The 17,116-nt window shown below is 30.0% G+C and overlaps 2 protein-coding genes across 2 annotated transcripts; both read left to right on the top strand.

Moving 5' to 3' along the window:
• The first annotated feature begins 1,550 nt into the window (after positions 1-1,550).
• On the top strand, positions 1,551-7,081 carry LOC108754418 (girdin-like). The gene is made up of 7 exons (XM_018496671.1): positions 1,551-1,615; positions 2,846-3,169; positions 3,250-3,543; positions 4,025-4,486; positions 4,568-5,350; positions 5,513-5,710; positions 6,920-7,081. Exons 2-7 carry the CDS (start codon positions 2,936-2,938, stop codon positions 7,010-7,012), a joined length of 2,064 nt encoding a protein of 687 aa, XP_018352173.1. The 5' UTR covers positions 1,551-1,615; positions 2,846-2,935; the 3' UTR covers positions 7,013-7,081.
• A 5,633-nt stretch (positions 7,082-12,714) lies between these two features.
• LOC108754443 (glycine-rich protein 2-like) lies at positions 12,715-16,329 on the top strand. Its single transcript, XM_018496716.1, has 3 exons — positions 12,715-12,789; positions 13,809-13,942; positions 15,990-16,329. Exons 1-3 carry the CDS (start codon positions 12,751-12,753, stop codon positions 16,162-16,164), a joined length of 348 nt encoding a protein of 115 aa, XP_018352218.1. The 5' UTR covers positions 12,715-12,750; the 3' UTR covers positions 16,165-16,329.
• Positions 16,330-17,116: the final 787 nt, after the last annotated feature.

The following is a 17,116-nucleotide window of genomic DNA, read 5'->3' as shown; positions in this document are numbered from 1 at the left end:
TTATATATATATTATATATATATACACACACATTTTTCTTTTGAAATTTATTATTCGAACAGATTATTCTAATTCATAAGAAATTTAAGACAATAAGTAATACAAATTTTATATAATTGATGGATGTAGCACAGATTGGTGCATCACATCCATTTGATTCATTTTCGACGTTCCCTCTACTGTGACTTTATCGACGATCAGAAAATGGATGTAGCTACGTAGTGCCCAATTCGAAAATGAATGTAATGGCGGTAGTGTACGGTGAAATTTAAAGTATCACAAACTCGCCACTATCTTGACGCAAGAAGTGACTATTTCAAACTTATTCATTTGTATAAACGTACTTACTTTATTTGAGAAAATAAAGTTGTCAATTACATAAATAAATATTTCTTTAATTATAATTAGTTCATTTATGTGCAAAAAATATGTACGTAATGTTTAATTTATATATTATTTAATTTAATACAGATTTATTTCTTGTAGAAATTTAATGCATGAAAGTGCACGAAGAGTATATGTAAGTACAGTTTAGAAAATAAACCACTATACTTGAAATCGTGTATTATGTGTATTACTTCTGCCATATTAACGCAACATTTTAAAAATCAATTAAAATACTTCATAAATCTAGTAACTTTAATGAATTTCAACATGGATTTCAACGTAGATTTCAAAATGGATTTCAAGGTAGATTTCAACGTGGATTTGAATGTATATATTTCAACAACGTAGATTTCAAAGTGAATTTCAACGTAGATTCCAACGTGAATTTCAACAACGTAGATTTCAACGTGAATTTCAACAACGTGGTTTCAATGTGGATTTTAAAGTGGATTTTATTGTGGAATTTAATAATGTGGATTTCAATGTAAATTTTAACGCGGATTTCAATTAGTCTCTCAAAAAAGTTCTTAGATTTTTCTCTGGTACATGTTATTTGCATTTTATGTACTTTCGATATGAATTAAATAGTAATTTAGTTATAGTATAATGAATTAAGTAGTAATTTAGATAAAATAACAAAATAGATCCGAAGATAGAAAACAATACTTGTGTAACAAATCGAAAATACAAACATATATATCTAGATTTCCACAGAAAAACCAGGTTTTTCAGATGCATAAAAATAAAAAATTTTCCATGACCAATGTAAAATAAAAGGTAAATTTTAACATTTAGAAGCAAAGATTTAATCTATGAAATTTAGCTTACATTAATATTAAAAACAACGCAAAAGAGACTAAGTAAAATATAATAATTTTTAGTGCAAATTTTCAATTAATAAAATGCAAAGTTAACTAAAAATAAATTTTTGGAAAAAAGATGCAGTTATGACGAAAAAAGACGATAAAACTTGACTATAAATGTCAGAGAATAATACTTAAAAAATTATAACAATTATTCGGAATAGGAACAGTTTAAGAGAAGCAAGCATTGTGAGCAAAGTTCAAAATTCTAGTCTCTTTTATATTTTCCCCTGACTTCCCAGTTTTTCCGGTTTTCCCAAGTCTGTGGCAACCCTGATATGTTATCTTCTCTTCTCAAACAATTAATAATGCACATGCGGCTGCAAATAGTCTGAAATAGTCCAACGCTTTGGTTATAACGGTGAGTCTAAATTTAACTTCTCATCATTACATCTTTCCTGTTGGCTCGTAATAAAGATAATAAGTTCAAGCTAATTAGTATTTACATGTATTATATCGATAAAACGTAAGCAAAACTACGTTACGTAGCAATATTGATACTTTTTTCTCTCTTATTTTAATTTTTTATCGATTATTTTTCGCACGAATTATAGCTGGAGTTGAAATCTTAACAAGGATTCTCGAAAAATATCGCATATACTAGAGAAATCTATATGTATGTAACGTATGCTCTTGTATTTTTGTATACGTACATTATTATATGATTTTTTTTTTTGAAAATTTTCGAACAGCTGATCCTCGTTTCACGTGTTTTCACGATTTATATCACGATTTTCATATTCGACATCGTTTAAGTCTCTATAAATATAATTGAACTTCGAATTGTTTACAACAATCTAAAAATACATTTCTGACATAACAAGGACAAATGCAATCTAGTTGGGACGTGAAGAATTGACCGTACATTTGATGCGCATTTGTTGATTACTCCGTATTCTATTCAAGCTTTTGGTGCCTAACCTCAATACTGTACCGTACATTCTGGTGCAGGTTCAGAAAGAATTATCTGACACAATCTCTGAGTCTGATAAGTATGGGTTTATTCATATACAATTGTTGTAAGCGTAATTTCAGTATTTCACGATTGCCACATCAGTGGCTTATCAGTGGCAGTTTATACCGTGCTTTTAGTCAGTGACCTATTTTACATTTGACTGATTTGACTCAAATATGAAGATTGCAACGATGCAGTTTATTTATCGTATTCTAGGTCATGGGTCACAGACTAAACGGTGTAAACTAGATCAATAGGATAAATTCAAGCAACAGGGTATGTATTATGGAATTATTCAAAATGGACTTTGATCGGAATTATTCCGTTTTCTGTAGAATACAGTACAAATCTAGGAAGTAATTGAATAATTCCAATCAGCATCCACTTCGAATAATTATATCATACATACCAGATATCAAACTATTTGAAATCATTGATAGAAATGTACTGATTCATGTTATGCCTGTTTTTTTCAGCTGAATTTTTTGCATAATTCATCTTTCCTCTTTTTCTTTCTACATTGGAGAAAAAAAAAGAAAAACGATGCAAGAAATTCAGCTAAAAGGAATAGGTCTCTTATAATATTGCTTCATTCGTTTTTAATTATTAATAATATATTATTGACAATTACAGGTTAAAGTAATTAACTTCTGCAATCTAAACGATTTCTTGCTGATATATAATTGCTGTGTGCAAAGTTGACCAGCAATTTTAATTGGTTGATCAAAATATGGATCATCCAATTTTGCCTAATGATTCTAAAGCAGAAGAAATTACTGAAGGAAATGAACCTTCATTTAAGTTAGATGAACCTGTTACTATAACTCTAAATGTAAATCCACTGACTAATGTCAATGATGAGGAAGAGAGCCTATCTTTTGTAGTGCTTGGTTCAGATTCAGTGGAGGCTCAAGCTTCCTTATTAGCTTCGTACACCGATCTTCAACAGAAGAGCATGTCAATTGTATATGCATCACAATTCTACTTTATTTCACAATTCATCATTTACTTTAAAATAGAAAATTAATGTCTTTTTCCTTACAGGATTATAAGTCATGGGTGTCGTCAATGACCATAACTGCGATGCAACACAAATTAGTAGAAGTGTTGCAAGAAAATGTGAAATTGAAGGAAACTTTAAGGCAGAACAATGTATCCATGAAACAACAGTTTAATACCCTAGCAATGTGGCAGGAAGAAGTGACGAAAGTTCATCTGAATCACAAGCAACAGTTCGCAGAAACTAAAGAACTTATAAATCATCTGAAAATGGAAAATGCAGAGCTGAAATATAAATTTGCATGCTTATTTACACATTTTGAAGATATGACACTTAAGGTATATACACAGAAAATTACACAATATAATAATTACATTTTTCAAGTACTTCAAAAGTTCATATATCTACAAATCTATCATAAGTTCATCAAATTTATTCAAAATGTTCTGAATCCTAGTAAGTTTATTACTTTAATCAAAAGATTATTAAATTAAAACAAATTCGATTTGCTTATTATATAAAATCACTATTTCGATTTTAATATTCTTTAAAAGAAAATTAATTCTTGTTTTAAGTAATAATGAATGTAAAATAAATTTATATTTAATTAATCAAAATAGTAAAATAATGTTTCAAGATTTGTGGCAAGTATATTTTAAAATTATCAAAAAAATATATTCTTTATTAAAAATAACTGTAACTTAAAAGAAAGAAATTAAATAGAATAATTATTTTTCTTAGCAATAGAATATGCATTTTTCTATGTAGAGATATAATGTGTATCGTACATAATTCTATCGTTCATTTAATTTTTTTCAGATTAGTAAATCTGTTTCTGAGGATTTGGCCAATTTGATTTCTAATAGAAAGCTAAAAGAATCCTCTTTCATATTCAAGGACATTTTCGAACTTGTACCTGAAATATCCAACTTAACAATCAATAGGTGTAAACAATATATAACATCTATAATATCGGAGAAATTGGATGAGAAATTGGAGAGATTGAAAGAGGGACAAAAAAAATTGCCGCAATTAGAAACGGAAAAAGAATTAGAATTCGAATCAGCGATGATAGATGACAGAATAAAACAAAAATTGCAGCAATTAGAAATGGAAAAAGAATTAGAATCGGCGATGATAGATAACAGAATAAATTGCAAACTTTACAGTGATGTAGAGACCACAGAAAGTTCGAAATGTTCGGGAGCATACTCTGAAAAGAATCAGGAAATTGCTTGCTTAAAAGAATCCAATGCTCTACTCGAATGGAAATTGCAATGTGTATGTTTCTTTAAAAAATGTACTAAATATCTTAACAATTAAATTCAAGAATAAAATCAAATTATCTTTTAAATTTTACAGGTTTTTACTCCTGTTGAACAAGATTCATTGGAAACGTCCAATTTAAGTCATCAAAAATTTGTACAAAATATAAAGCAATATAATGATATATTACAAGAATTAACCAAATGTTTTGTAGAACAAGTAGAACGTTTTGCTGCCTTAGAAAAAAGTTTAAAGAAAATTACGGATATACTTAGACTTGACAACGATAAAATGCAGTGTGAAGAAAAACTATGTCAGTATTACAATGAATTAACTGATGAGCAAATAAAAATTATTACTGATAGGCAGACGCTAATAAAATCACAAAACCAATTCCAAAAGATATTCTCCGATTACAAATCTGTTCTATATGAATTGCAAGTAATGCTCGACGAAAACGCAAAATTAAACATTTTAAAGGATAATAGCGCTCACGAGAATTTAGAAACGTCAGAGCAACTGGAACGCGACAAGCAATCATTGGAACAAGAAAAGAAAATTTTCGATCGAGAAAAGAACAATCTAGAAAATGAAAAAAAATCCTTCGAAAGCCAGAAAAAGAGTTTGGACATGGAACGTGTATCGTTGCAAGACGAGAGAAAACTTTTAGAGCAGGAAAAGATCAGTTTAAATGAAGAAAAAATGTCACTTGATCATCAGAGTCAGTTATATGAAGATTGCGAAAGAGATCTACAAAATGAAAAAAAAATATTACAAGCTTGTAATGGACAATTGCTGAGTGAAATAAATAGCTTGCGACAAAAAATTGAGGAGAAAGATGCGCAATTTAAAAAGATATTAGAACAGCTTGCACAAAGCGTGAGTGAAGTTTTTCTTAATGTAAACTAACATGGTTTATATAATTTAATTAAAAATATTTGTATAATTTCTATATCAATTTTATAATTATATCTTAAATTTGATTATTTGTATTATATTACTGTTTTATGATTATTTTATTACTGTGTTTTTTTTTTATAGACGGAAGAGATACAATTGTTAAGATCGCAATTATTGCTTTACGAAGAAGATTTTCAACAGGAGAAGAAACTGAAAGAAGCGTTGTTGGAAGAAAAAAATAAATTGGACACGGAATTGCTGAAGCAAATAGAGTTTAACAAACAGTTACAAGAATCTAACAATGCCAATGTTAAGTTAGGACACACGTTTGAAGAACGAGTAAGTAATTCTTTAAATTCATTTACCGTGACGTTTTATCTAAAAATAAAAATGACCATTTCCTACTTTTTATTACCATTAGAGCGGTGACAAATACAGTGGGCATGCAAGAGGTGGCAACGCCACTGTACGAGAGAAGCGGTCGAATAATTTTCGGAATTATTTTCGCTTATTTTCAATGAAACAGTGAATAATTACACATTTATTCAAATATTCAAATTTTTTTCGGAATTGGTATACGCGCAAATATATAAATAAGTTTTATTTCTGTCGTACTGCTTCTCTGTAGTTTTGTAGTTGTATGCAACGCTTTTGATGTATCGTATAGTTGGCATTGCTAAGTTGGTTGCTTTAATCCTGGATTATTTTCTTTCGTTTTCTTCTCATTCTCTCTGTCTTTTTAAGGATACAATTGCGCTTTTTACTAAATTATTATAAGTTACGTGTAGTCAACAATATTACTCAAAGTAATTAGTACTATTATATGTATGTTTTAGTAGATGTACCAAATTTTAAAATCTTTATAAATTTTTTCTCAAATTTTTCTTATAATTATAATAAAGTATAATTTTAATGTTAAGTAAATCTATTCATATAAATGTAGTATTTTAATTTTTTTTAATTGAAATGTATTTTACACAATTCTTTATAAATACTCCTTGATTATTCTGAGAAATATGGTTATTATTATGTTGTATTATAAACAGATATTGATAATAATCCAGGATTCAAGTTTATCAGTACCTTTTTTTTAAATGGCATTTTGCATTGACATTGGATATAAATTGCAGAATGTAAGGAAATTAATTATTATATATAATATGCATTTTAATTTGATAACAAGAATTTTAATATGTAATTCCTATCTTTATTTTCTCATTATATTAGTGTTATTCAGTTGTTGTTTAATTGTACACGATTATTTTACTACTTATAAGATATACGAAATGGCATACATTAGATATCGTACTACGCGAACAGAATTTACAGAAACTGCTCAACATTTGTCACAGCCCTATACATTTTTTTTGCTCTTATTTAAATGATTAATTTAATGTGCTTTTTAATATGCGATGTGATATCGCACAACAAAATATTGGACATAACACTATATGTTATAAGTTTATTTTTAATCAAAGTAATTAAATACATTAGATTGAAAACAATTGTGCTACAAATGTAAACTAACATATATCAACTTGATTGCAGAACTTTGTGCGATGTCCAAAATGCTTGATGATATGTCAAAGTTCATCAGATTTGTTATCGCATATTAACACATGTGAATATGCTTTAACTTAATATAACATAAATTCATTAGAAATCATATAAGTATGTACACTCTCATACAAGAAGAATGACTTCACATTAGCACAGGTATTAATATGTGATACCTTTTATATTACAATATTCATATAATTTCTATTAATATAAGAATAATTTTATTTTAAGAATAATTATTTTAATTATTATGTTATTATGCATTTTAGAATTTTAGTAAATGATTTTTAAAATGCATAATAACATAATAATTGTAATGACGTTAAAAACATGTTTTAAATTTAGTTTTAATAAGACTGAACAACAAAATACAAATTTTATTTTTTTAAATATTCATTGTAATTAGGATTATAGGAACGTAATTCAAAAATGTATTGAGATATTTTTTGATGATTCTCATTTGAGTTATCTCTATTTTAATATTTGATACACTTTTTAAGTGCCAAAAAAATGTTTTTTAACAAAAAACCTATTACAACGGCAAGTGTAATTAAAGTTTTACGTCAGAATATTAATTTTACATTATCTTAGTATATCGTACACGCATTACCTGTATGCAACTGTTAGCTACCTCATGTAATAGTACTATGAATAAGCAATAAATAGTTTTGAAGAAAACGTGCTCTCGATGAAAATGAAACTATTCTTTCAAAACACCTATAACATATCTATTTGCGCATAACTCTATGCTAGATATAGCTAATGATGGGTATATATACACCAAGCACGTCTCGCTTGAATACGTTTATACTGGATCTACTACAAATACACTTAAGAAAAAAAATATCCTCGTCCCTAGTTCTTATTTATTTCCACTGCCTCCGGAACACGTTCACGCTTGTGCGATAACAAAGACGAGGCTGGGTGATACGACTTGGACCATGGTCACTGTAGCTCCGCTCCAAGTTCCTCGTAGCGAGGAGGAAGGGGCAGAAGAAAAAGAGGTGATGCCTGACCTTGGCTGGAGGAGCCGCGGTCAACGATTCTTTCCCGTGTGCCGGTCGGAGAAGACGCATGTCTTTTTGCGCTATACGATCATCGTATGCATTCACCATCCCTCCACCTTTTCACAAATCGGTCGGGACTGATCGCGGAGGGACACACATCACGACGACGACGACGACGACGGCGGCGGCAATTGCGACGACGAGCCTGCTCAAGGCAGGCTGGTCGCACGTCCTTAAAAATTCTTTACAGCCGACGAGGATACCCGTTTGATGCACTCGTGGGGATATCCCGTCGAGTTCGTGATCCTTGTAAGTGGACAGAAAGCGATCGAGTACTTCCCCGGATCCAGCTGATAATGGGAGCGGTGACTACATGAAAATGAATAAATTCGAAAGAGAAAAACTAGTTAAAATAAACTAATATCGATTTTCGTACAATTGAAAAAATTTCAGTAAGTAATATTGCTTATTTGCTACAATTTAAAAATGGTTTTTAAATACCATAAAATAAAAAAGAGTAGAAAAAGACAGAAGATGTTTTAAAAGAACATATTTTTATTTCTTTATAATCAGTTATTGCACAAAAATTATTGAACGTTTTAAAATTAATATTACAAAATTTTAATTATTTAAAATATTTAAACTTATTTTCTGAAAAACTCTGTTTTTTTACTATTTTTACTTTGTTTTTTTTTTGTTATGACAAATGAGCGATATAAACCTAGGATCTCTATAATTTATTAATTAAATTTTATATTTTGGAACTAGATGTTTCTTGCAAAATATATATAACAAAAAAATATATAATTCAAACTGTTTGTATTTTATATTTTCAAAGCTTTAATAATTCAATTTTATTTCAAAATTTCTGCTAATTTATTTTATTAAGTTACGAAAAATATAGAGATTGTTGCAGAAAAAAATGTACAGCTCTGAATCAGATGCTAACTGCAGAGACAAATGATCGGTATGAGAAACCACCACTTAATGGATGATTGATAGGTTATTAAGTAGACGTTGATGATCAGCGATGCACTCCTGTCTCTTAAGATACCTTCTAATTTACATTCCCTCGGTGATGGAAAAGAGCAGTACACATTCGTTAATTAAAGTGACGAGCGGAAATGCGGGCGACGGCAGCATCTTTTAATGGCGCAGCATCCAGGGAATCGATAATATCTCCCGTAGATGCAAGATACATATGCATAGATTTTTTTTTTCCTTATAAGACCGGTTGATCAAGGTTCAATTAAATCCCTCCTCGAATTAATCCTTATTTATTAGCATACGAGGAAAAAATGTAAAGTATTGATAAGAATTTTTTTAATTATAGAATTTTCTTAAAAGTTCTCTTAAAAGATATCGATATGTGACACAAAGCAGAAAGCTAGTATCTCTACAGATTTTCTTTCACAAAATGCGTTCTAATTCTGCTATTGAGATAATGGATGTTTTTTTTTTTAACAAGAGACACAAATGATACAATGTAACAGTGAACTGTTTAATTTTTGTGTAACATTGACAAACAAAGGATATAATAATTCAATGTGTCATTTGTATCTTACTGGAAAGCATCCAATTATACATAAATAATTTTTATACCAATCACAGAAGGAAAAAGAGAGATATTTCAAATTAAAAATATCTCTCCTTCTCTCCCTTCTATAATTGATGTAAAAATTATTTGTGTTAGAGCAAATATATATGTGTGTGCGTGCGTGCGTACGTGCGTGTGTGTGTGTGTGTGTGTGTGTGCATATATACATATATATATATAGTTTCTGTTAATACAAAAATCATAAAAAGCACGTGGTAAATCTGTTGTATTATTTAACTTATCTGTTGTATGCTTACATCTAAATATATGAATATTTAATGTGCGAATAGTTTGTTTAAGCTATCATGATGCTTTAATTGTTCTTAAGTGCAAAGTACACAGTAAGATAATCTTAAAAGTTGTACGACACGAACGTCAAATCAAAATGTTCTTGAAATGTTTACCGTTCACATTACGTGCAATTCTTTTTACGCAACACGTATAAGAATTTCTGCTCCGTTACATGTGTAATTCTATGTCTTTTTTAATTCCGCATACTTTTAAAACGTGATCAAAACGTATCAAATTCGCGATGGTTGAGCCTGCCTCGACTGAATTTTCAGTTTAAGATATCGAGTCAGTTATGATACAAATGTAAATATAACAAACGCATTTACAGCTTTGTAAGAAAAAAATACATAATATTAATGACACAGCAATGCCGTTATTTATATTACAATCGATGATTTATAAATCTTTTTTTAAAAGATATAGAAAAACAACAGGACTAGAAGAAAGGACAGAAGTCCGATCTTCATCATTTAAATAAAGCGTAAAAATATCGCGCAACTTCTAGGTCAAGAGCATAATCAAATTAACACTATTATACCGAAAATGATCTTGGAACTTAATAGTTTCAGCACACATTTACAGTACGAAGTATTATCTACAATTTTTTATATTAATTCCAATATCAATCTGTATAATATATTATAACACTTATAAATATATTATAAATATTTTCTCGATATTAATGTAAACATGTTTTAATTACTAATGTTAAAAAAATAATTGTAAAAACTTTTCTATAACTAGATCGTATGTTATATTTAATAAATAATTATATATATAGATGTTATATCAATTAAGGTGTGTCAGATGTGTTTGACGTTGCTGAATGATAATGACAATGATTAATCACGCTACTCATTGACTCAGCGTTTTTAATTCAAATCGCGGTCTGCCATTTTTGCGTATAAGAACGGTGCATTCCAAGAATTATGATCTTCAAATCGTCATTATCATCCCCTTAACGTAAATGACTTTTCGAAAAGACCTGACGAAATGTTAGTTCTGCATCGAAAGCGCCTTTCCAGAATTTCTTCTCTGTTATATGAAGCGATATTGAGAAGTATTATTAAACATAATTATAGACGGGTGCTAATTAAATTATATGTGTAAATATGCCACATTTTTCTCGCGTAAACTCGATATGAATAATTAAATATTTCTTTGTGCGAATGATATGTAATTGCGTCATCGAAAATCGCGATAAAATATCTTCCAAAAGAAAGATGTGCGCTATTTAAATGTATGCATTCTCGCTTGCTTTTTATGAGAAACTGAGAGCAATGGAATGTTTAATAAACTCCAATGGGTCAAAATAGTGTGGCTTGTTTACATCAGGACACATTCAATATTCACTTCTGATGTCAACAAAACAAAAATTAAATATTAAATAATTTGGAACGCAAAGAATTTCAACCATTTTAATGCCAACAGTGCATCTCAAATGCTAACAAAATATTCTTCATTTAACCTTCAAACAAGTCTTTTATTCTTAGGAAACATCAATTAGTAGTAACATAACATCAATGTAGATATATATAATATATATATATATATATAATATAATACAATAATATATTGTGTACAATTACATTGATTTCATGGATTACATGGATTTTCATTCATCTTTAATACTAAGAAGTTAGAATTATATATAGTTCGTCAGAATTTTATTAAGGATGTTTTTTGGTTATATAATATTTTAGTTAAAAGTATCAGCTAAAAAGTCAATATCAATTAATATAAGCTAACAAATGTCATAAATACGCTCTGAAATCAACTGCTAAAAAAGCAAAATAAATAAAATAGTTTATAATGATTTTATACAGCGAACGAATGACCATATTTTATTGTAGTTTTAGCTAAATAACTTTAATCGATACTATAATTAGTAATACTTTAAATGATAATGTTTTTATATAATAATGTATTCTTCTTTTTGTCAATCTTCACCAAAAGAGGATGCAGACACGACGGCTAAACTTTTATTCGACGTTGATAAATTATTAAGTAAAATATTACAGAAATTAAATAAAATATTATATACATTAAGTAAAACATTACGTACATTTCTTGCTGTATCGCACGAATGCAAGGTTACATCACTTCGCAGATCAATTTCCACTTACTTCTCTTGTAAGCTAACTTAATTCAAAATCATAATTTGAAGGTCTCATTATATTCTTATACATTAATCAAACATGGAAAACTACTTTTTGTTTAGATATATTACTTAGAATCATTTATATATCATTTCAAAAAAATAATCTACGTGATAATAATAACAGAGGAAACAATTAAAAATTTTTTTTACTTTTTATACAGATTTGTAATTTCCCCACAGCTATTTGTGCTTTTTTTCTTTTATTCTGAAGAAAATTATTTTTTATATCCTGTACAAGAAAAATAAAAAAATAGAAAATGCACGGTTTCATCAGGTATTACAGACGACGCCAGCATCCCCTTAATATCCTTAATAAGGAATCTTTCGATATTTCATATCTCGGATCAGGGAAAAATGAAAACGTTATAAGATCACAACAAGCTGATTCGAGGGGGATATCTGCGAAAATTATCGGCTCGATGAAATCACGAGATCGGATTTTACGAGGATCACGTCCTCGGCGCCTCCGCGGTAGAGCGCGCATCGCGGAATCTCAGGATCCCACGAAAACACTTGGCATTGGCATTCCTATTTGCGGCTCTTTGTGCCGCAACTGGTACACTCCCCGTTCCAAGAGCACGACATCGTGTTATCTTCCTCATTCGTTCGTTCGTTCTCTCGCACGTGTGAAACCGCAGGTAGCCGACAACAAGCTGACACAAGCGTGCGGATACCCCACGTGCACGTGTTGGTGCGTGTGTACCCCTACGTCAAGAAAACGCGCCGGGTTGGTCCCGCGTATATAAGGCCTGCTACACTCGAAATGGAATCAGTCTCCGATATGTTGCGTCCATTGCATTTCGTAAGTGGTCCGCATGATCTCCCTTGCATCTTCGACGTCGATCCTATTGTCTCGAAGACACCTCTTTGTTCTCTCGGTTTTTTTTTTGCTTCCGCGTCGAGTGTGTATTATACCGTTCCTTCTCAAGGCGTCAAGCACGATTAATTCTGATTAATGAAATTAGCGTAATTCGCGTACCTAAGATCGATCACATATCGCTCGAAGTAAACTACCTTCGAGCAGTCAGGATTATAAACACACACGGAATGAACGATTTTACTGAAGAATCTAAAAATTTAGCTAGACGTAGATCTAGAAAACAATTTTGTTGGACCGTCAAAATAATTATAATTGAGGGAAACTCAAGTATGAGCAATGCTGCGAAAAGTTTTGACATTCTATAACAATTAATCAGCTTGAGCATCCTATATAATTATTTTTGAAAATCCAACAAAATTATTTTTTAATCTGTATCTAGCTGAATTTTTAACTTTAATAAAAATCGAATTTAAAGAAAAAATATCAAAAGCTTCATTTTTTTTTTGTTAGTCTCTCCTTACATTTGTTTATGTTTCAATTTTTATCATAAAACTTTACAAGTTAATAAACAGAAAATTTAAGTCATCAAAATATATTAGTGAAAATCATTGATATATTTTATTGTACTAGAAATCTTACGAAATTTTTTTCAGTAAAAGATGTAGGTAAAATTTATTCGAATATAATATGGATCACCTTTATTGTGAATCGTACTCAGCAGAGAGAGAGAGAGAGAGAGAGAGAGAGAGAGAGAGAGAGAGAGAGAGAGAGAGAGAGAGACCAATAAGTATTCAATCAATTGAAGATTTTTCAAAATTTTTTAAGTGCATTCCTAAGATAATTCGCGAAATATTGCATAAAATAGTGCAACTGCTTCCCGAAGAGCTTCTTACGATGTAGTACTCCCGACACAGATCAAAATATCTAAGAGATACGATTTATCGCGCAAATCGCAAATCAGGGGAAGATGATAATAAGGAATCGCACCGCATTGATTCTAGGTGTTCCTCTTCGCGGCGTTCGCCGTCCTCACGTTCGCCGCCGCTGCGGAAAATGAAGCTCCAGTAAATGTACAGAGTGAAGTCGAACCACAACCGGATGCGAACGATTTAGAAACGGACGCTACGTACTGGGGGTGAGTTACGAATCATTAATTACTAATCGTAAAATCAATTAATTCTACCCCATTTATCTCGATCCACAGGAAAATCCATAAATCTAAAACCACAAAACACGTGAAACCACAAAAATAAATTATAATGAATATAACTACAAGAAAGAACGGTTTTGCTGAAGTAAAAATTAGATACAGATCTGAAAATAATTTTCTTGAATTTTCAAAGTAATTTTATACGATGCTCAAGCTGATTAGTAGATTCTCAAAATTTTTTACAGCCTTACTCATTATATTTGTGCGTCTTAATGATTCAAAATTATTTTCAGCAAAATCGTTCTTTCAGTGTATTTCTTAATTGTACTCCGCCATTCATTATAATTAGCTAAGAACTTCACGTCATTCATGCAAAATCGATAATTTTAGATTCGCGTGATGAGTATCTTAAAATTGTCAGGTGACATTAAACTGTCGTATGATGAAGGCGGTAAACGTGCGGGTTGAAGACAAGTTGGGATTCGCGCAATAAAAATCTTTCGATGCAACCTCAGCTATTATCTATAATATCTTCATTATTTAGAGTTGGGACGCGTCGTCGGAACCAATTGTAACGACAAACATCGAACAGCAATCACGTATTCCATCGTAATCGGGATTTACTCAATCGTGATTATACATTTCACGTATGTTCATACTTTGTATGCGTCTTGCTCGCTTACGGTCGTTCACGATTCATTCATGATAATAAGGAAGATGACAGTTGCATAAACAAGAAACATGCGGAAAAAATATTACACTTTTGTGGTATAGTATGTCTTCGTTCACATTCGCAACCGCAACCCGCCTTGCCTCTCCCAGTTACGCATTAATCATATTGAATCATACTATATGTCCCTCATAATTCCGCATGCATACTCTAATTAGTCGCGTACATAAATGACGTATTTCGATGCGCAATTAACACTGAAATGAACTGTGATGATCAATTTGCAATAATTTAACAGGCCATTTGTATCTCGTTCGTTTCTTGCAGATATGATATATAACGTCTCGAAATGTCAAAGTTTACATGGAGAAAAGAATTATTCACTTCATTAAATTAATTTAATTCATCGATCTTTATTTCTTTCGATAAAGAATGTATGTATTTAAATTAAACATATTATATTTGACTTTAATTAAATTAATTTATATATAGTCAAATGAACAATTTTTTTCTCAGTATACTATCACAGAAAAATCTATATAATACAATATATAGTTTCTCTAAAATAATATTGCATATCAAAATAGATAAAGCTTATTTGAGATGATGAAAAGTCTAATTTTTACGGAATGATTTTTAATTCATGTAATATAATCAATAATTCTTAAGTAACGTAATTTTTATATGTAATTTTTAAGTAACTATATCGAAATAACTGAAAATTCTTGCTAATACGGAAAAATCTTTAACTTCACATGTGCTTCAGTGTGCTTCGATTTTAATTTATTTGCATTTGTAAAATGTTTCTCTTCACGTTTCCAGTATTTTGAATAATAATTTAATGACAAACGCAGAAGTAGAATGCAGAATGACATAAAGAATGGCGTTCGTGGTTAGTTGTGCAAATATAATCGTGTGCATATAAATCACGATTGTAACTTACTATTAATCATATCAATGAACACTACAATATATCTTTCATATATTTAACCTTTATTCTTTTACTCATAAACGATAAATTTAATGCTTCAATTCATGGCAAACAAAAGATATATCTTAAGATAGAGAATCAATTTGTTTCTTCCGAAGTTGACTGGAAATCAATGATTTTTTTCTTTTCAACATTATATCCCGATATTCAATATCAAACCATCGCCAAAAAAATTGTCGTTAATTAAAAATAGATTTTGTTAATTCAAATCGACTATCATTAGAAGGGCGGCAATCTTCGAATATTTTAAATATAATTTTCTATTTAAAAAATTGCAGTTTAAATTACACATCGTTAGTTTGCATCAGATAAGAAAATTCCTCAACGTTCAAACTACTCATTTTAATCAAATGATTTATGAACAATTTCAGATATGGACGACCATACAGATACGGTGGCTGGGGAGGTTTGGGATATGGCAGAGGTTGGGGGGGTTGGGGAGGATACGGAGGATGGGGCGGCCGAGGTTGGGGAGGAGGATGGGGTGGCCGAGGCTGGGGTGGACGAGGATATGGTGGTTGGGGTGGCTTTGGATACTGGGGTTGACGAGTCCCACATTCCAACCACGTGATACTTAATCGCTATCACAACAAAGCCTTTGACTCTATGAATTTTTTCTAATTTTAAGATACGCGAAGCTCTTGGACAGCTTTATTAACTATGTAAGTTTTTATTGAAATCTCCATTGTATAAGAATAAAGATATGTAAAAAAAACCATAAAGAATGCCTTGTTTCTTGCCGTTATCTTTATCGATCATGTTCCCACATGAAGAATTGTTTCAAAGGATTAATAATGTACGTCAGATTTAATATATTATAATGTACGTCATGATTTTACATTGTAAAGAGATTAAATTATATAATCACAAAAATTAAAATTTCTTTCTAAAAAAACATTATTGCAAAGATGGACGTAGCATATTTTTGTATAAAAAAATGAATTATCAGGTGTAACAGAGAATTAAATGCTCTTTATAAAAATTTGAGAACTTCTGAGAATTTCAGAATTTCTTTCAAAAAATGATATTAATATTTAATTTACATAATATACATTTTACATAATTTTACATTGCAAAGATTAAACTACACAATCATAAAGATTGAAAATTAAAAAGAATAGTTAAATGGATATAGTTTACATAAAAGTCGATTATCATAAAAGAAAATTAAATGCTCTAAAAATTTAACAAATTTAAAGACTTTTGCATTTAACATATATAATAAAGACAGGATATAACATATATAATAATTCATGGATAAGAATAACATTGACGGTGTAGGTTGAATAAGGAAACGCAGGATGTAAAAAACTGTAATTATTATTAATCGTAATAATATGATTATTGACAATGACGCGACTATGTGCACATTAAAACACCTTATCTGTATCTTACAAGATCAGCTTTCTTACAGTATATACAATAACTAAATATCATATTACTTTTATATTATATAATAAAATTATCTATTTATATTTTTGTATATATATATATATGT

The sequence above is a fragment of the Trachymyrmex septentrionalis genome, unplaced genomic scaffold (assembly GCF_001594115.1).
Source record: "Trachymyrmex septentrionalis isolate Tsep2-gDNA-1 unplaced genomic scaffold, Tsep1.0 scaffold8, whole genome shotgun sequence".
Classification (NCBI taxonomy): domain Eukaryota; kingdom Metazoa; phylum Arthropoda; class Insecta; order Hymenoptera; family Formicidae; genus Trachymyrmex; species Trachymyrmex septentrionalis.
Note: the sequence above shows the minus strand (reverse complement) of the source record. Positions and strands in the feature narration are given on the sequence as shown.